The 23,229-nt window shown below is 52.5% G+C and overlaps 1 protein-coding gene across 5 annotated transcripts in view; it reads left to right on the top strand.

The window, feature by feature from the left end:
• The window catches only part of Poe (E3 ubiquitin-protein ligase-like protein poe), a 278,680-nt gene that overhangs the window by 218,951 nt on the left and 36,500 nt on the right, over window positions 1–23,229 (top strand). For all 5 annotated transcript variants that reach the window (XM_077682762.1, XM_077682782.1, XM_077682776.1 and 2 more), the window contains 4 exons: window positions 14,384–14,556; window positions 15,159–15,502; window positions 17,742–17,982; window positions 18,071–18,633. In XM_077682762.1, coding sequence (XP_077538888.1) covers window positions 14,384–14,556; window positions 15,159–15,502; window positions 17,742–17,982; window positions 18,071–18,633 — 1,321 coding nt within the window. The remainder of the gene's footprint in view (window positions 1–14,383; window positions 14,557–15,158; window positions 15,503–17,741; window positions 17,983–18,070; window positions 18,634–23,229) is intronic.

Below are 23,229 nucleotides of genomic sequence, written 5' to 3'. Positions count from 1 at the left end.
ACCTGCTGCAAGGCTGTAGGTGGAATGCACTTTAATATCAACGCTTCAGTGATACAAATAGCATCGCCTGCTAGATCAATTCAATACAAATGAAATCATACTAGTCTTGTTATCCTGGAAACATCCCGTAAGGAAGAGCGTGATCTCTCAAAATAAACTGCAGAGCTGCAGGTGTACTTCAATTTGGTGATCAATGCCAGAGTGATACAAACAGCATGATACCAGCATGATACAAATGATACCAGTCTTATCAACCTAGGTCAAAAGCCAGATAATGAAACACTCCGTAAGACAGAGCATGACGTCGCAAAATGAGAGAAAAATGCATCTTAAGTTTCTAAACATTGCAACAGCGTAGCTAGAGCCACTAAATAAAGTTATTTAGTGGCTCTAAGCATAGCCACAATATAAAAAGCGCCGTGTCACTCTGTTCCTCAAGAAAAAAAAAACAAGTATGCGTCCGTATCACAAAAATAACCAGGAAAACTCTATGCAAGTGAAGAAAAACCTTTGTAAACACCGCTGAACTTTACAAATGGCACTTGCTACTTTGCACTTCCTTCAATGTATATGCAAACTACCGTAAAAAACCCGCGTATAGTTCGGACCCACATATAGTCCGAGGTGTAATTCGGGGATAGCAAACGCGAGAAAAAACGTTTTCATGCGAATATAGCTTGAGGAAAACAGAAAAATGCATTTATTTACACACTTGATTATTCGTTGTCCTCGTCTGATGGACTCTCTTCCGAAGCTCCCTTGTTGGAAATGTCCTCCCACAGCACCTCATCCTCCGTGCCATCAAGCGCATTTGAGGTGGAGCACTTTTTGAACACACGACAAACGAGCGCCTCGGGAATGCAGGCCCACGCCTCGGCGATCCATGAGCAGAGTAGAGCTGGCGAGGCCAGTTTCAGCCGTCCGGCAGGGGTCACTTCTGGCTCTCCGGGCCTCATCCACTCCATATACAGGCACCTCATGTGGTCCTTAAACGGCTTATTAAGGCACACATCAAGTGGCTGCAGCTGGGATGTCATCCCTCCCTGCGGGAGTGTCATCCATCCCTGCTGCGGGAGTCGCGTAGCAGTCGCTTCACGGAGTCCGCCAGATGACACCGAAACGCGTCGAGCACAAGCATCGATGGGAGCCCCAGCAGTGCGCCGGGCCGTCGACACCACACGGACTTGATCCAGTCCAGCGCTAGCGATTCGTTCATCCACCCCTTGTCCTGGGAATCGGACGACAGCATTTTTTGGGAACGTCTCCCCCTTCGGCAGCATCTTTCGTTTAAACACCATGTAGGGTGGCAGCTTGCGACCATCTGCCAAGCAGGACAACATTACAGTTACCCACGTTTTCTCGTTCCCACTTGATCGCACGGTAACTTACCTGGAGCCTTTTTGATGCACCGTTAGAGCCGAGGGCATATCGAGGTACACCGGCGTCTGGTCATGCAGCGTTGCCGATCTGGCCCAGCTGAAAGGGAACTGCCTTTCACAATGAAATCATGTGCTTCTGAAAGGCCACAAGCAGCTCTTCATAGCTTTCTGGCAGCTTCTGCGAGATCGACGTACGCCGACGTAGGGAGAACCCAGCGCGGCGCATGAAGCGAGACACCCAATGCTTGCTTGCCTTGAAGTCCACCCGCTGAATGCCTTTGTCTCGAGCGATCTCCCTTGCCTTTGCTTGCAGCAGCTCGATGTTCACAGCGAGATGTGCAGCTCGTTGCTCCCGAACAAAGTCCGTCAGTTCTCGTTCCACGTTGGGAAATGCTCCATTTTTTTGGTCCCCAGAAACTTTTTCTCAGGCCGCTGCATGCAAAAAGGGCTTCCTTCTGCTTCCTCCAACTGCGAATGCTCCGCTCGTTCATGCCGAACTGCCGCTCCGCAGCACAGTTGCTGATGGTTTCGGCAGCAGAAATAACTTTTCTTTTAAAGGCAGCCGAGTACTGCCTGCGCGGTCCTGACATGGCGTAAAATCACAGAAGTAAAATCGTGGCCGTCGTGATGTGCGCCAAGTGATTGCAATGGCCTCTGTTGCACGCCTGTACCTGTAGGTCACTGGGACTAACGCCCCCAACGCTACCTAACGCAGAAGCGCACAGACACCTGATGATGATGATAGCACCGCCCAATGCCGAAACTGAAACCAAAACTGTGAATTCGGGCCGAAAATTTTTGGGATCTGCGTATACTTAAACCTCGATATAACGAAGTTGTACTCGCGGGCGAAAATTTCGTTAAATCAGGAATTTCGCAAAATCGAGGTTTCGATTTTACAGTTAATTTAACCAGTTATTGAGGTTTCAAAACCTTGCCCATCGCTCAGAAACAACTGCTATGTAGTTACCTCTCCACTTAAAGCGAAATTTGTACTAAAACTGGCCGCGAAAATTGTGTGAATTAAGAGCTTCAGCACTTAGGCAATGGAATTTGGATAGCCGACAGTAGTTCTTGTCGTCGTAAAACCGGTGCTTTTTCCGCAACGCCTCATTAAATATGATAGCAGGCTAGGTTTCCACTTTTTATTTTTTTCATTTCGGTCACTACTAAACGCCGCTGTTAGTCAATTGAACCCGCGTCCATGCCCCATGAACTTCAGCCCGGCGAGTTGCTGGTTCGAAGTTACGCCTCAGTGGTAAACGCGGCGTTTAGAGTTGCGGCGGGCCAACAGTGGAAGGGTGCTATAAAACTTTCGATTTTCATGCACAAAGGCTGTGCAGTATGGGCGCGTGATGTAACCACGACACTCGAGATAAAGCCATGATTGAGAGTTGAGCGGAGTACACGCGCACCGCTTCACTTTGTGGAGCAGCGCTTACGTGCTCCTGCTAAAGCGGAAAGCTTACATTAAATATCTTCTGGCCAAATTTGATTAAGCAATCACTTTTATGCCCTGCTGAGCCCTAAATAAACCAATATCTCTGCATCGCAGCTGTCTAATGAACACGTTTTGACCACGTTCAAAGAGAGCAATTTATTGCCACCAGCACTCGATGTTCAAGCCGTAGTGAAGAAGTTGTGGGTATAATGGGTCTGGCTACGGGATAACAAACGACCCCGGCTAGCCTCGTTAGAGACGTTGAGCGACGATGTCAGCTCGACGCCCGGAAATGACCCATCCAAAATGCCCCAGAGAGGTCCGCGGCGTCCACAAGGGAGACGCCGCGACGGGTTCGACTCACCGACACAGGCGACGACAGGCTCCAAAGGGCCAGGACGAACCATGGGGTTTATTGGCCGAGTCGTACAGTGCATAATAACGCCAAGACCGGGTTAAGAACTACACTGTACCGACACGCGTCCGATCGGGGCCGAACAGCGCCCGACCGGCCGGCGCGGCGGGGAGGAGACGAGCCGGCCGGGGGCATGGAGCGCCCCGGTATCCGACTCCCTTCTCCTGGACGTGGGGCGGCGAGGGTGCGATACGATCCGCGGCCCCTCGCGTTCCCTATACTCTATCCTCCATCTCCTTCCCGAGTCCCTGGAGTCAGGGAGACATCCAGAGAGCTCGCGAGAGAGCCGACCGAGACCCGAGAGCAGAGAGAGAGGCCTCCGAAACGGGCGCGTCCGGTTTTAAGGCGCTGAGGAGAGGAGGCAGGTTCCCGGGCGAGGAGGAGCGACAGCGGCGGCGGGACAGTCGGTGCCCGCCGGCGCGTCGGCCCGCGAGGTTGACGTCACGTGCGCGGGAAAGCGCGCTCGTTCGAACATCGCGCTCGCGGGAGGAGGAAAGGGGATCAAGCGGATCCCCACATCCCCCCCTCCTCAAGACCCGAGCCCGGTCTGAAGGACCGGCTCGACGACTGCAGGCACAGCACATGCCCTACGGGTCCCCAGCCCAAGAAGTCCGCGAATGTCCGCACGTTGGAGTCCACGCCGACACACACACGCCCACACTTCGAAGACACGCCGTTCCAAAGTTCGACACGACGCCAGAGTGGTCGGCACGAACAGGGGCCGCCTAGATGACTCGCCAGGACACCAGGGAGCAGGCCCAAGACCGCCAGGCCGCGGGGCAGCTTCACGCCGGCCGCTCGAGCAACAGGCTCGAGGGTTGAAGCCGCCAGGCGTGGCTCGACCAGCTGCAGCAGGAGAGGGCCACCAAAGGTTGGAGTGGCAGCAGCCGCAGGGTGCCGTACCGGCTGAAGGTCCCGAAGAAGCGCCCGGGGTGCGCTCCGAGGAGGCGCCAGGGAGCGGCCGCAGGGAGCGACGCCGCGCGAGGCATCGTGAGGGAGTGCCCCGAGAAAGCGCCGGAGCGCCCGAGTTGCTTGGGTGTGCCATGGCCCTGGCTAGTGGCGACGTTGAAGCCGCTGGTCGATGCAGGACGGCGTGTGGCAAGGGCGGTGTGTGGTGCGGCAACCGAAGACTGAAGAAAACCGGGCTGGGGACCGAGCCAAGGTACAGTGCTGCAAAAGGGAGACGAAAGGCGAAACCCAAAACTACCTGCCGGGAACAGCGATAGGGGCGTGCAAAGGCTCGGGCCGAAAAAGCGGCCGTAACGCCGGTGCCGCGAGAAACTGGGGAGAGCTAACGGCTGCGTAGTGCGTAACAGCGGTCGCACGGAAGGTAGCCGGCATTCCCCGTTTCGCTTCGTCGGCGGCCATCCTCCCCCCCTTCCAAAGCGTCGCTATCGGCGACGAAGGCATGGAGGGAAGAATACTGGAACGAAGGGCGTGAGGCCCGCGTCGTTCCCTAGGCCGCCGATTGAGTGGCGTGCCCTTCTCCCGCGGTGTCTCTCCGACATCCGCCATGAGAGAGGGTCTACCCGCCGTGTCACGTGGGCTTATTGGGCCAGTTGGTGGGCCGTCGCCTGACGTGACGCGCTTCCGCCGGCCACTGAGGAGAGGGGGCAAACTCAACCTCTCCGTGGCTGTGGCGTTGGCGCTCGCTGGCGCTCGGTAGGGTTGGTCATGGGGCGGAAACGTCGCTCCGCGCCAACGCTCCGCTCGGGCGTGAGGACGCATGATCAGGCCCGCGGAAAAAGCCAAACGGGTGAATATCACGGTCCTTCGTCCTCATCGCGCATGCCTAGTGCTTCCGCAGGGCGAAAATGTCGCCCATCTGCGAAGCAAACAGCGGCAGCCCGAAAGGAACCGACGACTACGGCCACCGGGGTGGAGTCCCCAAGTGTACGCCGCATTTTGCCGTGGTTGCGCCTCTCGATTGGGTGCATGAAGTGGGATAACTTGCGTGATCCGGACTTCGCGCTGTGGCATGCGCGGCACGAGCGAGAAGAGAAAAGCCTCCTCGCTGTGTGCGCGGCCGGACTATTTCGCAGAGTGACTCAACTTCGTAAAAGTCTTACGGTCGCTCGCTTATCCGGCCTGTCGCGAGTCGGGGAAGCCCAACGCGGCCTCCATAGACTGCGGCAAATCGTCACCCTAGATGCGCCTCTCGGGGCATTGTCGGGTGAGATTTTATCGGCAGAACTCCCATCCGCTCCTTGCAAGCACGGGTCCGAGGCAAAAAATAAAAAACGCGCTTGCAGCAGCCTCGCTGCATAGCGCACGGGACCTACCGCAACACCAGCGGTCATCAGCCTCCGGCGACAGCGTCGCCCGCTCCATCTCGGAGCGCGACTCACACAGAGCCAAACGACGTACTATTTACATATTTACAAAGCGGACCTTCCTGCTGCGTTCGGAGGAGGTTTGTTCTGCCAAAGGCGATGCCGGCGGACATGTGGTCCCCGGGTGCGCCTCTCGTCTGGGGATTGCCATATTCCTGGCTGCGTTCCCTTCGACGATCGCACCGACGAACACATTCGAGCACGTGGTCGCATGTTCCGTCAGGTGCGGCGCGCGTCAGGAACTCCGGGTTAGCGACGGGGGCTAATATCCGCCGCCACGTTCGCGTTTCCCTTCCTTTAGCGCAACGGCAAGAGCGAGGATAGTGGAGATCAACTCGCTACATGCTTGGCCAGGTCGTGGAGCGGCACAACTTCGTAAAGTCTTGCGGCCACTCGCCCAGCCGCCCGCGAGTCACGGAAGTATCGTACACCTTCCTCAAACTGCGGGTGCTCACCACCGTGAAACTCTCAGGGGGAATTTCCTTCGGTGGGATAAACTTCAGCGAGAGACATTGACCATGTAGCAGATACGAATCCGAGAAATAAAAAAACACGCCTGCAGCAGTACGAGCTGCAAAGCGCTCGAGGCTGACCACAATACCAGCGGTTAGTAGCCTCCGGCGACCGCGTCGCCCGCTCACACAGAGCACGACTCACACAGAGCCAGTTAAAATCATATTTACAGCACGGATCGTTCTGATCACCGGGCACCTGCTCGTCTCTGCTGGATGCAATACCGGCTGACAATGGGTCTGCTCGGTATGCGATATCGCCCGGGAATTGCAACGTTTGCACGCTTAATGCATTCCCTTCGGGGCTCGCACCAACTGGCCGGCGTTCAGCACGTGGCTACGGGGTCAGTCGGGCGCTAGGCGCGTTAGGAACGTTCAAGCGGCCCCGGGGGCTCACGTAATGTGTCCGCCACCACGTGGTGCTACCGCTCCCATTGCGCGCGGTGACGTTTTCACGGGCGCAGCTTATATGGCCAGCACGCGTGGTTCGCGTATCCGCTTAAGCCAGCTGAATGCCACGTGGTCCGTCTCCACTACGAACGAACTTTTGCCGCCGAAACGGTCAAACTCGTTCAGAACGTCTGGCCCGATCTCTAAGTAGTCCGTAGCACTACGCGGCGAGCGAGCCGCCGTGCTTTGGAAACACGAGATCGTAAAGCGAGCTATGCCTGGGAAACAGAGTGCTCCCCAGTGGGCCTAGCTGTGGACTCAGCGCACTGCATCTCACGCGCGCCGGGCAAGATCGACAACAAAGCGTCGTACAATGCCTGCGCGGGGATGTGCTATGCGGTCCCGGCCGTGTCGTGGGAGCAAAATGCGCTCTTTTGCGACAGGGCCTTGGCGTCCGCGCGTGCGATGATGCACTCGGTAGGACGAATGCGCGTTATCGTCGTCGGAGCGGGAGGCTCCCCGACGAGGCGCAAGGGGCTCCTTGGCGAAACGCAAACTTGGCCACAAAAGCCGTTTGTCGTCTGCACGTGGAGATACATTGGCCGCAGGCTAACGTCGTCCGAGCAAAAGGTGTTCTCGTTTCCGACGTAGCGAGCGTATGGCTCTGCTCCAGGTTCAAATCGTACGTCAAGTTCGCAGGCTCAGGATCGCCGCTACGTTGAGTCGTACAGAACACAGGAGATGCCGGCGCGGGTCGGGCGATAATCGCCTCGGTTCCCGGGCAGCGGTGAGCGGCGGGAGCACGTGACGACGAAAAGCGTCGTGCTCCCAAAAGCCATGCTGGCGCGGGTTGGGCGATAACTGCCTCGATCCGCGGACAGCGGTGAGCGGCGGGAGCACGTTACGCCGAAGCGTCGTGCTCGGAAGCCGAACCGTTCACCTCACAGTAAATCGCACAGGGACTAAGGCCAAGGGCCTGCTCCGTCGCGCAGTGTCGATACCGTGTTGGGCGCCAATGTGGGTATAATGGGTCTGGCTACGGGATAACAAACGACCCCGGCTAGCCTCGTTAGAGACGTTGAGCGACGATGTCAGCTCGACGCCCGGAAATGACCCATCCAAAATGCCCCAGAGAGGTCCGCGGCGTCCACAAGGGAGACGCCGCGACGGGTTCGACTCACCGACACAGGCGACGACAGGCTCCAAAGGGCCAGGACGAACCATGGGGTTTATTGGCCGAGTCGTACAGTGCATAATAACGCCAAGACCGGGTTAAGAACTACACTGTACCGACACGCGTCCGATCGGGGCCGAACAGCGCCCGACCGGCCGGCGCGGCGGGGAGGAGACGAGCCGGCCGGGGGCATGGAGCGCCCCGGTATCCGACTCCCTTCTCCTGGACGTGGGGCGGCGAGGGTGCGATACGATCCGCGGCCCCTCGCGTTCCCTATACTCTATCCTCCATCTCCTTCCCGAGTCCCTGGAGTCAGGGAGACATCCAGAGAGCTCGCGAGAGAGCCGACCGAGACCCGAGAGCAGAGAGAGAGGCCTCCGAAACGGGCGCGTCCGGTTTTAAGGCGCTGAGGAGAGGAGGCAGGTTCCCGGGCGAGGAGGAGCGACAGCGGCGGCGGGACAGTCGGTGCCCGCCGGCGCGTCGGCCCGCGAGGTTGACGTCACGTGCGCGGGAAAGCGCGCTCGTTCGAACATCGCGCTCGCGGGAGGAGGAAAGGGGATCAAGCGGATCCCCACAAAGTCCATGAGCAGTGCTTGGCGTTTCTTGACCAGGGTGGGCTTTACGTGACGCTCGTATGCTGACGGCGCTAACAAGGCTTGCTCTTAAACATTCGCGTGCTCCTGCGTGCCTCCGCAGAATGTCGATGGCATCCACCACTTCGGTGGCCGTCGGTTTTACCGCCACTTCCTCAGGCTCTTGTACAGAACACTTTTCTTTCCCTTGAAGTGCTCATGCTGCTTATAAGACTCACCTAATGATGCACGAACAAAATATTAATGTGGTTATCAGCGAACACGACCTAGAGCTGCAGCACCGTGAGCAAGGACGCGTAGAAAAAAACACTTGAAGTAGGCTTCGGCAGCCTAACCATAGAGGGCGCTGGCGTAGGCAACGATGGAAACGTTAAAATGGTGGCCGCACTATTCAACCGCACTATTCAACCGCACTATTTAACCCTGGCGCACAAGCCGAGATGGCTTTTAGCCACGCACACTGCACATACCACATGCGAGGTTGAGTCGCACGTCGCCCGAGAAAGATAATCCAGACCGTGGGAAGCACTATCCACCCGCAGAAGCACAACGTCGCATTTCATCGCGAAACAAAGGCGTCCACAACACACACACCATCGCCTCCTCTAATGCCAAACGCATCTCGCACTTCCCATGGGAGTGAGTGGTACGCCTGCAGTGCCCACATGTCGCGAGGTGGGGCGCCGAGCTGAACCGGGATCACGCAACCGTAACTGACTTCTAGAGCGGTTTGTGCTTTGTTTCCAGGGCAACCGATGTTTGAGATTGTCAAAGAAATGGTGCTCGCTCCAGCGCTAGAAAGCTCAGAGCCGCGGAGGAGCATGTTTTGCCAACGTTGCCGCTCTCCACCACACGTCGCCCCAAGCTGAACTGGCGTTTTGTGCACGGGTTCTGTATCGGTTTAAAATGTCTTTTCACATGCCGCCGGCAGGAATTACCACCGCCGCAAAATAAGACCCGGCACCAGCGGGGCCACATCTGATACGGCGCTTTTTGGATAAACAGTGTGCGGTGCATCAAGGGAACGAGCGCACGACCCTCCCCGTGCGGCTGCGAGTTCGCCGCCGATAAAAAGTCATGTGCCGCCAGCAACGTACACCGCGAAAGGGCAAGGCCAGGCCGCCGCATACATGCGGCCAGATTTTTGTTCGCTTTTCCAGCCTTGAGCGGAGTGCAGGATTCATGGTGTCAACAAAGCTTGCCCGTAGCAGACGACAGTCTGAGCAGCGCAATAGCGGAAGTACGTCACCGCTGCGGAGCGCAGCATCATGGGAGGCAAGGCTCACGCGCCGTCAACAGCGGAGAGTAAGTCGAAAGGAGGAGGAAACGCGGAGCGACGATAATGTGCGGTTTTTGATTTACGATTTCTCAACTAATACTCATCGCTTTAACAAAATTCTTGCGGGAGGAGATTGAAAATACATTGCTTTATTTGGGTACATGTACATCCATGCATCGGCGGAAGGTATTTCAGGACCCCTTTAAGAGTTAATGTGAGTACAGTTAAACCTCGATGTAACGAAGTCGGTAAAATTCGTAATTTACTTCGTTACATTGAAATTTCGCTACATTGAAATTCGCGGTTTTAATGAAGTGTTCATCCCGTGAAGCATTTCCTGCAAAAGAAAACGTGGTGCGCATACACGGCTGGCGCATTGTTTCTGTTTCTGTCGGTGCTTAATCGTCTACGCGGGCATTAGAGTGAACCGCATGGAGCGTTTCCTCCCCTCAAAAACGCGCCCCGCAAGCCACAGGCGCGCTGACGCAGCCGCGGAGACAACCCGCGCGATGTGAGTATCTCCAGCGAGCGCTTCCGCTCGCTGAAACGCAACTCGAGGGTCAAACGAGAGGGGCATGCGAGAAAAAAAAAACAAAGCGGATAACGTGGGCGAAAATTTCACTGTAAAGCGTCATACGCTCCGCTTATGAAAGCGCCAATCGAATAGCCTCGGCATCCCCGAGCGCTTCAAAGCTCCCGCCATAGGGTGCGCGCCTCCCCAATCGCAGACGCGGGTGTAAAAAAAAACGCGCGCACAAGGCTCATAAAGCTTCACAAATGCTTGATGGAACGATGAAACCCAACGAGCATGAGCGAACTCGAACGAAGGGCAAAGCGGCGGCGGCGGCGGCCCCGCAAGAGGCGATTAGGCTTACCACAGCGGAGGATGTTTGGTGGGCACTTTCTTAAGAGGCGCGCATGACGTTTTACTATGGTTTTACTGTGAAAATTTCGCCCACGTTATACGCTTTTTTTTTCTCGCGTGCCCCTCTCGTTTGCCCATTGAGTTGCGTTTCAGCGAGCGGTTATAAGCGGTCGCTGCAGCTACCCCATGCAGCTACCCCACATCGCGCGGGTGGTCTCCGCGACTGTGTCAGCGCGCATATGGCTTGCGAGGCGCATTTTTGCGGTGAGAAAACGCCCCATGCCGTTCACGCTGTTGCCCGCGTAGACGATTAGGCTCCGACAGAAACAGTGCGCCATCCGTGTATGCACGCCACACAGTTTTTAAGCAAGGGGCTCGCTCAGACTCCGCGGCTCGCTGCATCCGCGGCATTGGGCGGGCCGTGTTGCCGTTTGCGTTTTATTGACATCCCATTTCGGCGCTTGTGTCTCCCAGTGCTGCCACTCCTGCGCCAAATGCGCCAATTTGCGCCAAATGAGGTATCCTGCGCCATCCTGATACAAAAACCACGATTTTGCAAGCAAGTGCGCCAAAAGTGCGCCAAAATTTGTGTTGCGCAAATCGCGTGCAGCCTGTTACAAGCACTACTTCACAGTGGTCTCTAGACATGTATAACTAATTCGGGTTGATAACTTGAACTCCCTAGCACCCGTCATCGTGTTTGCCGCGGCGAATTTGGTTGGCGCCGTCACTGTACCGCCGATACAGTGTTTTCGTCTAGCATGTCATTGCAGCGCTGGCGTACCGCGGTTAAAAACTTTCCTTCTTGCTGTAGTTTCCAATAATTCCTGCTATAAAGAATAGGTAGTTTTAGGTGGCATTTATTGCCGGCCCTCTCCGCTCCGGCAGCCAATGGGAGCGCCGTTTCGTGGCATGCGTGACGTGCTCGGCTGCAAGCTCTCGCTTCGCTTGTTGGGCTCGCGGAGGGCACTGCCGCTAGTGAAGCGGGCTGTGAAGAATGGCCAGTCCCTCAAAAGCACGAACCTCATGGAGCGTTTTCTGCTCGCGAAAACGCGCCGCGTAAGCACCCATACGCTGCGCGCGGCGCGGCAACATGGCGGCGGCTTCGGCCACGAAATGGTGTGGGGAGCTCGAGCGACCACTTTTAAGCGCTCTCTAAAACATCGCTCAAGGCACGCACGAAGTTGCTTGTGTGGTAAAGGAGCTTATAATGTGGGCGAAATCGGTACTTTAAAACATCATCCGCGTCGCTAGTGAAAGCGTCCATGCAATACCTGCCGGGGTGGTAAGCCTAAAAACCGCCGACGGAGCCAGCCGGCCGTGACCAGGCTGTCTCGAGCGCTTCAAAACCGCCGCCATGAGGCACGCGCCTCCCCATTGGGGCAAGTCGCCAGGCTCCTCCCACTGCCGCGCGCGACGCGCCTCATTTTCTGAGCGTGGCAGAAACTGCCGCGTGCGTGGAATCGTCGACGGGGGCGTGAAAAAATCGCACGCGCAACGCCGACGCGCACGAATCGCATGCAAAAGCTCCATGCGCGTTTCTCGTGCACATTTCCAGCTAGCGTGGAAATGCGCACGAGGACTGATAGCAAGCGCCTGCATCTAATAAAATGAAAAAGTAAAACACGAGGGCTTGCCTCAACAATTAATAAACTAGAAAAGAGGCGCGAGAGGCGCGTTGTTTTTTTGCTAGGCAGGTTTGTTGAAGCCTTTCAAAATTCATTATCGTGTTGCAGGTTGTCTTTTATCCACACCAGAAAGTAACTAAATACCTTGCAAATTATGTTTTGTTGCATTTTTGCGATTGCATGGATACTTAGGGGATTTAATTGCATTAAACTTCTGGCGACTTCTAGCGACTGTTTCGAAATAAGTGGAAAAAAAATCCCATTTCCCCAGGAATGCCAGGTTGGGCTATAAAGAGCCTAATTTGGCTACTTTTTTTTGGTTGTAGAAATTTTCTTTATTGGCTATTTGGCTATTCTTGGGCTATATTGGGAGAGCTGACTGTGAAAGCTATTTTTAATGCATGTTTGAGCCTGCCAACTATGAAGCGTTTTCAGTGACTTCTTGAAAAAGTCTTTCCCTGGTAGGGACAAGGAGACCATTATTCTTCAGCTGTGTCGTCCATTTGTGATCGCATGTGTTAAAATCACCTTGAAGCCCATTCAATGGCGACCTCCACATCCATTACTGGACGATACTGGTCAATTTTTAGTGCTGAGAGATGCTTTGAACACATCTAGCAGTTGATGTTTAGTTGCTCCAAGGTGCTCCAAAACTGACATTTAGGTGCTCCAAATTGCTCCAAAATTAATAATTTACTGATACAAAAATTGCTCCAAATCACCGTTCATCAGTGGCACCACTGGTCTCCCAAAAAATACCTCTACAACTTAAATTTCGTGCCTAGTTCTCCGTGAAACTTCGTTACATTGAAATTTCGGCAAACGGGACTTCGTTACACAGAGGGTAAAAATACATGGTGTGCTTACACTTGAAGTTAAGAAAAATTCCGTGGTTCGTTACATCGAGGGTTTCGTTACATTGAAGTTCGTTACATCGAGGTTTAACTGTACTGGTTTTCAATCTAGGCTCTGAGAGGCAAAATAAAACGTGCCTCGACCGAAATTTCGTTCTTCCTTTCTCGCCACGACTTCATTAAATCGGAAGCGCCGGACGAAATTACTTCGTAAAATCGAGATAAAAATACATGGGTTTAGCAAAATTTTAATAGAAAACTTGAAAAAGTTCGTTATATCGCGAATTTCGTGAAATCTAGGTTCGTTATATCGAGGTTCAACTGTAGTACGGGGCCGAAATTTCGCATCCTAAAATTTAGAAAAAAGCCCCGGGCTATACGTGGGTTTTTTACGGTAAAGAAAAGCACAAACATATTGTGCTGCAGACTTTTTTTTTTCAATAATAAGACATAGCACTACAGCTAAATAAATCTGGACGTTTCCACGCGGCACTCCTCGGACCAGATTCGTACGTGACAGGCGATCTTGGCACTGCCATCTATGGCGTGTTCAGTCGTTTTTGGTACGCTTGCAGCGCGTAATTCGTTGAGGTAAAGGTCTCCAAGCATTGTGGCACAAGACAAGAAGACGTTGTGACAGAATCACAGAGAAAACGCACCCGAATTGAAAATACTGCAGCGGCGAACGCACGCCTGCAAAAACAAAATGGAAAAAAAAAAATGGCCGCTAAATCGCGCCGGCCAATCAGAGACGCGGAACAGAGGACTCGACTCGAGCGTGCGTGCTCCTGCCAATCAGCAGCTCGTAAACGACCTTCGGAAAATAGGCAGTAACACTCGTTCTCCTCATGCGACGCCATTTTGAGATACTTTCGCAACATACGCTCAAAGAAATCAGCTACAAAGCGAGCCCAAGATGGCCGCCACTGGCAGTTTGGTTCAAGTGTGGCACGCACGCAAAGTTCAAGCTTTTTTTAGCCCAATTTTTGGCTTTTTGCAGCTCCCGCTGCATTTTTAAAGTTGATTTTGAGATTCTTCCCGAGCAAATTCAGCAGTGAAACTTTTAAAGTAGGTGCTTGAAGGTATGAAGACTTCAAAAATGTGTTTTTCCCCAAAGGCATTTTTTCGCGATTTTCTACCATTCTAAGTCCCGCATCCCCCCTTAAAATCTTCTTTGCAATGCATTTGCATAAATGTAAGCTAGGCTTCTTTCTTCTTCCTTTTTTTTTTTTTTTTCTTTTTTTCTTCTAGAATTCTTGTAATTCTCGCATTTGGTGCTCTATAGCGCACCCACATTGTAATGACACTTTAAGAGTTTAATTTGCAGTTTGCACCACATTCTGTTATCAATCCGCCCCATGTTATGCATGCTTCTTTTGGGTTTCTGCTAGACATCTAACTTGCCATCTTTGATTGGCCCCAAAGTGTTGTAAAATTCTAGTCGCAGCTGGCTGATCTTTTGGCCGAACAGTGCACACAGCCTTTTTTCGGCTGATCACCCCGTGTGTCTTTACGTGCAGGTGTGTGATGCAGCTGTTCCTGATGGGAATCAGCTCCCAGAGCCCCATAGTGCTGGAGAGCATCACCCTGCCCTGCCTGAAGATGTTGCAGAACATCATCAAGCCAGACCCACCAATAACCAAGCGCAACAAAGACAAATCCATTGAGGAACTGGCCACCGTGCGGCCCTCTGGTAAGCAGGAGTTTGTTTTGTGTTCAGGGGCTTGGTGGCTGTCCTCGGTATCATTTTATGGCGCCCACCTAGCATGAAGATTGATTGATTCAATCTTCATGCTAGGTGGGCGCCATAAAATGATGGCATTTCCTGGCTCTATTTATGACCTTATGACCGTCCTTATGGCAATTTTGAGTTCCCTGGTTTTCCAATAAACAGCACTATCTAGTCCTCGGTTGGTGTGCTATTGCAAATGATAGAGCTCAACTGGCTGTTCATTTTCCTCACGGCACATTCAGTAGTCGGTGCAAGGGTATTTTAGCAGTAGCTGTCCAATAGGCCTATTCCCCACACAGGTTTTAGGGTTTCTAATTTTTGCTAAGGTTACAGGGTAGGCTGGGGCAGAGGCCTGCATGTACTTGTGCTAATCACAGGTCATGTAGCTGACAGGGTTGCCATTCCCGACAGCTTTTGGGTGGCCGTTCTTTCCTTCCACCCCCCTGACTTTCTGGGTCTGTAGTTGCGGCCTTTAGACGAGCACGGCTGTTCTGTCCGAGAGAGCCAAATGTCCTGCCACAGGCGAACAACAAGCTCTGCTGCTCCTGTGTGGCCCCGTGCAGGCATGCGCGTGGCGGTGGACCTGAAGGGCTGGCTGGACGGAGACCCCGTGCAGACGTACAGTGCCTGGAAGGGCAGGTGCCTGGGCCGTCCCGCAGACACCCTGTCCCTGGGTGGGGGCAAGCGGCAGCGGCGGGAGGACGTGCGTGCCCGCTTCCTGGTGGAGAAGTACGGGCTGCGCTGGCGCCAGCTGGCCCGACGGGGGGGCGCCTCCCTGCGGCTGCTCGTGCTGCTGCAGCCGTCGCACCAGTCCAGGCACCCCAACTGGCTGCGCCAGGTGCTCTTCAACCCGTCCTGCCGGCAGGCACGCACCGTGGCCTGCACCCTGGTCAAGGCCCTCTGCCAGGTCGGCACCACGGAATGTCGTGTGCACTGGCACACACTCCTCACTAGCGCAACGAGCAGGCGGCATGTCACTGTCCCTCATGAGGGGCAGTAGACCCCAGCAAAACGCAAGAGGCCCAATTGTTGTGCAGCTTAAAGGCACCATGCAGACAAAACACAAGTTTGTTTTATTCGAAAGATTTCGTGTTTTATAGCGCCCCCAGCACTTGTCCGGATGCAAACAATGTTTTATTCACTAAGAAATTATGTGTTTTTGTGGTCTGCAATGATATCACAGGAACCGCCCGCTCTGCAGCCGATTGGGAAGCATGGTTTACCATTAGGGAACCTAGATGGCACCACCATACCGTGGCAAGCCGTTTTCTGGCAAGCCATTTTCTGCCTCTGGTTTATTTTTTACCGTATTTTATTTTATAACCTGGCTTGTTTTGTTCAGGGAGAAAATAATCATTTCGTGAAACATAGTGCTCGCTCGACAAATATGGTCCTGTAAGACACGGTTGCTTGCGTCAATCGGCCAGTGTCGTCTGAGACTACCCTAAAGCTTCACAGGCCTGTGCAGCTAAACCAAGCATAGTGCACACAGTACCAACAGCAGTGCGCATCGGTACTTCTATGTTTACGTGTCCTTTCATAAGTTCCACTGTTTGTCCCACCATTCTTACTGCTTTAAAAAGAATGTGCTCTAAATTTAGGCGCCGGTAGCTCGTTCGGCAAGCTCATAAGCTCTGCCTAATTTGCATTTGCTTTTGCCGGCCTCCGCCAATCGCAGAGCTGGCTGGTATAACATCATAGGTTCTGTTGCGGGAAATGAGTGAGTGGGTCGCATGGCCATTCCCTTTTTTCCTAATTATATAGCTTATTTGAGCGAAGTTTACGTTAAAAGTGGTGTCAGTATGATTCTAACGAGGCAATCTTTTGAATGAACCAAACTTGTGTTTTGTCTTCACAGCTCCTTTAAAGCAATAGGTCATCTTCCTTGTTTGTTTTGTGCCGCAGGAAATTTTCAACCAACAGTTGTAGACACGCCTTCTTTCGCTTTTGTACCAGTTATTATGGAATATTGCCTGAGAAATTGTAATGTGCAGTTCTGCGGGTAATCGAAAAAAAAAACGTCTTTGCCTTGAAAGTGAGAAAGAGCCATTCTGGGGCAGTAAAGTCAAATCTCGTTACTACGAACCCCACATTAACGAATTTCTCACATTAACGAACATTTTCAAAATTCCCGCCAGATTGCCTATTTTTTCACTATGTAAAAATATTTCAGAACTACGAATTTCAGTATATCGCATATTTCAGAATAATGCGCGTAATTTATTTTCTCCTTTACAGTCGAGGGACGCCAGTATTACGACTTTGAGTAAAGTAACAGCACCGCAACTCTTGCGTGAAACGGAAACCGCCATTTCTGTGTGTGTTCCCCCAAGTGGAGGAGCTATCGTCATCACCATGTTGAGTGCCAATGGCTAGAGCCACCACGAGGCTGTAGTTTAGTGTGCAGTAACCTAGCCAGGCTAGCTGCCTTTACTACTTTTCTCTCGTTGCTTTCGGTGTCAGTCGGTGGCCGGTCGGTGGTTGGTTGTTTTTAACGCTGTTCATGTGTGCGGGCAGGTATTTCTTTATTGTGAATGATCTTTGTGTGAAGTTTGTGTGAGATCCAACGATGAATGCAGCTAGTGACACAGTCAGGAAGAAGCGATAGCAGTCATCGTCCTGACGCAAACGAAGATGTCTAAGTTACAGAACACACAAGATGATGAGATGGTGTCAAAAATTGATGTTTTACTGCACATGAACAAAGTCCACACTTTCATCGCTTGTTGCGATGATGTACCCGATGAGGCATTGTGCAGAGTAAAATCCGTCGTGCGTGCTGCACTCGCCAGAAGAAAATCATAGATTTCTTCAAATAAAGCTGCTTTGAAGTGAGTGCCACATTTTGATTTGGGACTTTGCTTGTCTGCACACGCATATACTGCCAAGGTACGTCATTTTCACTTCTAGGAGGGAGCACTGGCTTATAACCGCAAGTTTTTTATTACGATATTTCAAAATAAAGTACAATTTTGAGCGGTCCTGCATGATTCGTTATATCGAGGTTTGACTGTAATTAGTAAGCGTCCAGTGTCCATAAAGAGCCTATCCTTAGCTGGAAGCGTTTTACCTCTGTGCTGCTTTAGTGTGACGAAAGCTGTGCGAGCAGAGTTGACCGCACCGCTGAGCATGTTGCAACATTTCAGGTGCCGTCGCGGTGCCGGGAGATGCTGGACCTGCTGACCACCTACCTGGACGAGTTGGGCACAGCCGGGGAGAGCGGGGCCAAGTTCATGTCCCTCTACCAGAGCCTCATTGCGCCCGATTACTGGAAGCACTACCTTGCCATCAAGGGCCTGCTTCCGCACCTGGGCGACCTCATCACCTCCGAGATCGAGCAGCTGGGCGTGCTGGAGGAGACGACGCTCAACGCCGACCTTTCCCAAGGTATACTGTGGTCCGACTGCTGCTTTCCTCTGCGGGTGCGTGCGCACCTGTTCTCACGCGCGACCCGTGGGGGTGTGCACGCGTGCAGGCTTTGCCCTGAAGATGCTGACGGAGCTGCTGGCCTCGTTCATTGCGGTGGACGCCCTGCGGCAGCAGTACAAGTCGCGGCTGGTGGGCTGTGTGCTTAACGGCTACCTGTGCCTGCGCAAGCTGGTGGTCCAGCGCACCAAGCTGGTGGACGAGACGCAGGAGCGGCTGCTGGCGCTGCTCGAGGAGATGACCACGGGCACAGCCTCGGAGACGGAGGCCTTCATGGCGGTGTGCGTGGCCACGCTGGGCCGCTACCCGCTGGGAGACGTGCGCACGCCCGTGTTCATCTTCGAGCGGCTCTGCTCGCTCATCCACCCGGAGGAGAACGAGCTGGGCGAGTTCCTGGTGACGCTGGAGAAGGACCCCCAGCAGGAGGACTTCCTGCAGGGCCGCATGCTGGGCAACCCGTACAGCTCGCACGAGCCGGGCATGGGGCCCTTGATGCGCGACCTCAAGAACAAGGTGTGCCAGGACTGCGAGCTGGTCGCCCTGCTCGAGGACGACAATGGCATGGAGCTGCTCGTCTGCAACAAGATCATGAGCCTCGACCTGCCCGTGAAGGTGCGGGCCCCCCCGTTCTCTGTCCCCACTCGAGGAAGCATTTGTTCATTAGAACAGGAAGGGTTCAATCCTAGTGGAATGTAAACCGAAGCTTGTGGTTCATCGTCCCAGGCAGGCACGGTACCTGCGGCCGCACCTTTACAGAGGTGAAATGCTACACTAGATTTTACGGGGTTGAATGCCATTGCCCGAGCAGAATTCTTGGCTCCTGCCAGACTGCGTCCCTTGGCATGTTGTTGACATGCTGACTGTCCACTTTTGTCTGCTCCCCACATGCACCACTCGGGATATTTGGTGGGTAGTAGGGCTAGTAAGCAAGTGGGTAAGTAGAAATCTCTCCTTTCAAATGTAGATTTCTCTGTAATGGAAACATCATTTCGTGCCAAAACAAATTGCAGGGAAGCACGAGCTACCCAATGTTCCGAATAAATGCGCTTCATGGTGCCTTTAGCAGCTAAGATCATGGGCTGGAGCTTCGGCCTCAAGCATGTAGATGAACAACACTGAAATTCGCAGGAATAACAACCCCTTTGCTTAGTAACTATATTTTTAAAGTCACCTCCATGGATAGGTACTGTATTCTTCAAGATGACTCCTGCGACTGCCTTGTAAAGCACATTGCTGTGACTTGTATTGGCTGAGCATAAATTTAAGTTGACCCTGCAATTTCACACCCCACTGAGAATGTATGAATTTGTAATGGTCCTGGTTGCTGGTCATTCTCAGACTCCGCGTGGCTTGCCATAGCTCCTAGGTGGGCGGGAGGCAGGCGAGAAAAAGCCAACCTACAGGAATCCTTCAAAGGGGTTCATTAACCCCTTTACCACTGCCATCTTCTAGAGTTCCCACGTTGCTTTGGCAGTCAGAGCCATTCATCTCAGTCGGTACTGGCGGATAGTCTTCAGTACAGGCTGGGCAGGAAAAGCCAAGTTTCCAAAGCAGCCACTCGCGCTGCTGTCAGCAGAGCCAGTCTTCCGCCTGCATCCGCCAGCTTGCTAAGCCGTTTGCCTGTCCCCATAAAAAAAATAATAGTAATAAAAGGCTATCATATTTAAATGAACACAGTCAATTTTTTTAGTTTAGAAAAAAAAGTGCAGACAAAAAAATGTCCGCTGAACACTTTCGTGACCATGTAAAAATTGGTTGTTTGTGGGTAGTCCATGAAATATTTTTTTCCTGCCACAGAAAATGATTGGTGCTAAAGTGTAAGGTATGAAATGATAGAGGAAGGATAGGGCTTTCCAACAGTATTAATTTCGAACAACAGATTTATTACGAATATTGGCAAAAAATTATCAAAACAAAAAAGTAACAAAAAGAAAAAAAATGACGAAAACATCAGTGCTACTTTGCACCGGGGAAACATTAAAAAAAAATGTAGTTGATCCCTCTTTCATAGGAATCGGTAAAACACGAAAGTGAAATGTGCCTTCACAGGAGCAGTTGAATGTTTATTGTACATCGATATGAACTTGCACATCGCTATTTATATTTCATCGGTATGGTACCGCTAGATGCATCGACATTAACACTGGATTACACGGCCGGAGCATTGCGTAAATCCGACTGAAACCACAGGCACTCGCAAACCATGCGAACGAAACCGAACTGGTTGTCAGCGAAACGTTTGGTGAAGTCACGGCCCACTGCAACGAAAGGGGCACGATTTGCGGGCCGGCAGCTGTCTTGTGGGTGTGCTTGGAGACTGTGGGTCACTTCAGCAAAGGTGCGACCACTTTGGTCATGCTCTGTGTTGGTACGGCAGACGGTTGCATTGTGACAAGCTCAGCTCGTGGAATGCAAGAAGCAGAGTTCGCAGCTTGCACCATAAAGGCGTGAACGCGTTCCGCTTCCCACTGGTGTCTCTCGTCGCACCAAAGCAGTAATGAGCGCAACATTCGCCAGTTGGCGTCGTTGACAGTTTTATTACGTGGGGTCATCACTCCCACAGCAGTAGCGCCAACTATCGGTGCTCATTAGCGTCACGACGCACTACTTCGCTTCACTTCTCCATGGCGGCACTTCACTTCACTTCTCCATGGGAGGACATAAGGCACGTTAGTGGAGCTAAATTGGCGTGACTTCAGAGCCCAGCTGGCAGAACGTCTCACACCTCCCGTTGCAGGCAGAGTGATCATGGGCTCGAAACTTAGCGCCGCCGCGTCAGTGAAACTTTTTCTGGCGATGTCATTTCCATGATGGATATGTCGTTGGTGAGGTCTTGCTGTACCCCGGCATAAAATGCTTTTGGGTTAAAAAAAATTGAAATATACACTTTGAATACAAGGCTCTTATAGAATAATACTGCAAATATGAGCTCGGTAAGTACGAAAGTTGTGTACATACCGTAATTACACGATTGTAGGTCGACCATTTTTTTCAAATTTGACAATCCAATGTTGGGGGGTCGACTTAGAATCGAAGTCGAACCGTCTACCGCTAGTCACGGCAAAAGAAACGAGAAATCAGGGGTACTACGAGGTGGGGACAGCTTTGCGCCCTCGTTTCCATGGTTATGGTCTAAAGTGTGAACCGCGTGGGGCGTTTTCTGCTCGCGAACATGCGCCGCGCTGACGCTGCTGCGAATACCACCCGCATGCTGCGCGCTACGCGATCGGCTTCAGCAACATGGCGGCGTCACCAGCCGCGAAGAGGTGCGCGTAGCTCCACCAACCGCTTCTAACCGCTCTTTAAGATATCACTTAAGGCACAAACGAAGGCGTTTGTGCGGGAAAGGAGCTGATAATGTGGTCGAAAACGACACTATAAACCATCATCCGCGCCACTAGGGAAAGCGCCAATCGAATATCCGCCACCGTGGTAAGCCTAAACATCCGACGCAGCCGTCCCGAGCGCTTTCAAACTGCCGCCATGAAGAGCGCGCCTCCCCAGTGGAGCAAGACGCCAGGTTCCCCCCACTGCGGCGCTCGTCATGCGTCATGCCGACGTAGATTCGCGCGGAATCGTCGACGCGGGCATAATAAGGTCGCCCGCGCAACGCCGACGCGCACGAATCGCGTGCAAAAACGCGTCAAGAAGCATTAATTTTATTCGTCTCTAATAAACAAAATGAGTATTAGCAAATCCCTTGATTCGATGCGCGGAGCTAACGTAGCCCAAATCACATCCCACTGTTCAGTAAATTTCCCAACGCTATGGTGGGAGGTTAGTCGCTCAAAAGTAAATCGCACGCTGCTGCTTCCATCAGCCGCCATGTTGTTTGTTTTGGTGTCGCGCGGCAGTGGCCGCTGCCGGTTGCTTCGCTGGTTGTCATCTCGCAGCGAATGTGTTCTTCCCGCTCAACCTACACCGCATGGTTATTCCTGGTCCTTATGCAAAAGCTTTTCTTTTTTAACATCTATCGCGCATACCGCGAGCGCACGGCTCTTGTGGGAGCATCGATCATTGGTGGGTTGACGGAAGAGCTTCTCTTTGTGATACGATTTTCTAGGCAGCGCTCGCTTTTTTGAGAGATACAACTTTTGGGGGTCGACCTACATTCTAGTCGACTTACAATCGTGTAAATACGGTACATACAAAAATATAAGCACTAGTGCCTTTTATGCCACTGTGCGAAGCAGTTTCTCGATGCGGTGAAACAAAGGTTTGATCCACTGTGCAGCCAGCGAACAAAGTCGACACCTTGCAGATAAGAGCTGTTACCTTTGAACAGGCCGGATATGTTTACATCAGTGCGCAGCACCGATAGAACGACCCAAGAAGAAAGTGAAACTGGCCAATCCCTGTTGTTATTCTGGGGCGATTTAACACATTTTCGCCGTCCGTACTAAAGTCTGATGAATCAAAGTCGCCTGACGTGTCTGTGGTGCTACCATCATCCAGATATTAACAGCTCAGATTCATCGAAAGTTGTCAATATTCGTCATTCCCGTGGAGCATCGGCAAGCGGCATCAACGCCGCAACCGAAACAACATGTGCCCGACTGTGAAGGGCCTTTAAAAATCCCCCCCTCGCACCGAAGAAAAGACACCAAAAAGCGAAACTGATGAAATACTTCCTCCTTTACCCTTTGGATGGCGTTAGGTGTCCAGAAGTGCTCGGAGAGCACCAAAATTTGAATTTGTATTCATCGATAACATTCTATCGATGGGAATAGGTATGGTCACAAAAGTGTTAACTTCACTTTATCTGCTTCACTGCATGAAACAAAACTGCAGCATACTAAAACCCTATTTTGCATTGGCTGCATTGAATAGACTACATAGAAAACGTTATGTTTTTCTTTTCTAGCTGCCTGTTCTAAAAACAGACTGCCTGTTTTGGGCTGTCTCCCACCAAACCTGTTGCAGGGCCCTTGACACGTCTTATATGGCGCAAGAAGTGGCTACGTAATTCCATATCCACCCCATTAAACACTAATTCTTCACAGCAATGGTCCCCATTAGATGAAACTGTAGGTAGGTGCAAGTGTCCTAACCCTGACATGTTTTGAACGTGGTCAGTAAACTTGCACGATCGCAAGGTTTAAGCTTCAAGCACATCTGGGCCGAACGGCCAATCATCACTTTTTCACAAACAGCAGGAAGGAAGCTCACTGCTGTGCTGCAAAGATTACCACTCCTTGGCAATCGTCA

The sequence above is a fragment of the Haemaphysalis longicornis genome, unplaced genomic scaffold (genome assembly GCF_048455015.1).
Source record: "Haemaphysalis longicornis isolate Haplotype H1 unplaced genomic scaffold, Haemaphysalis longicornis Haplotype H1 scaffold_1, whole genome shotgun sequence".
In the NCBI taxonomy this organism is placed as follows: domain Eukaryota; kingdom Metazoa; phylum Arthropoda; class Arachnida; order Ixodida; family Ixodidae; genus Haemaphysalis; species Haemaphysalis longicornis.
This window is presented reverse-complemented; position numbering and strand designations above follow the sequence as displayed.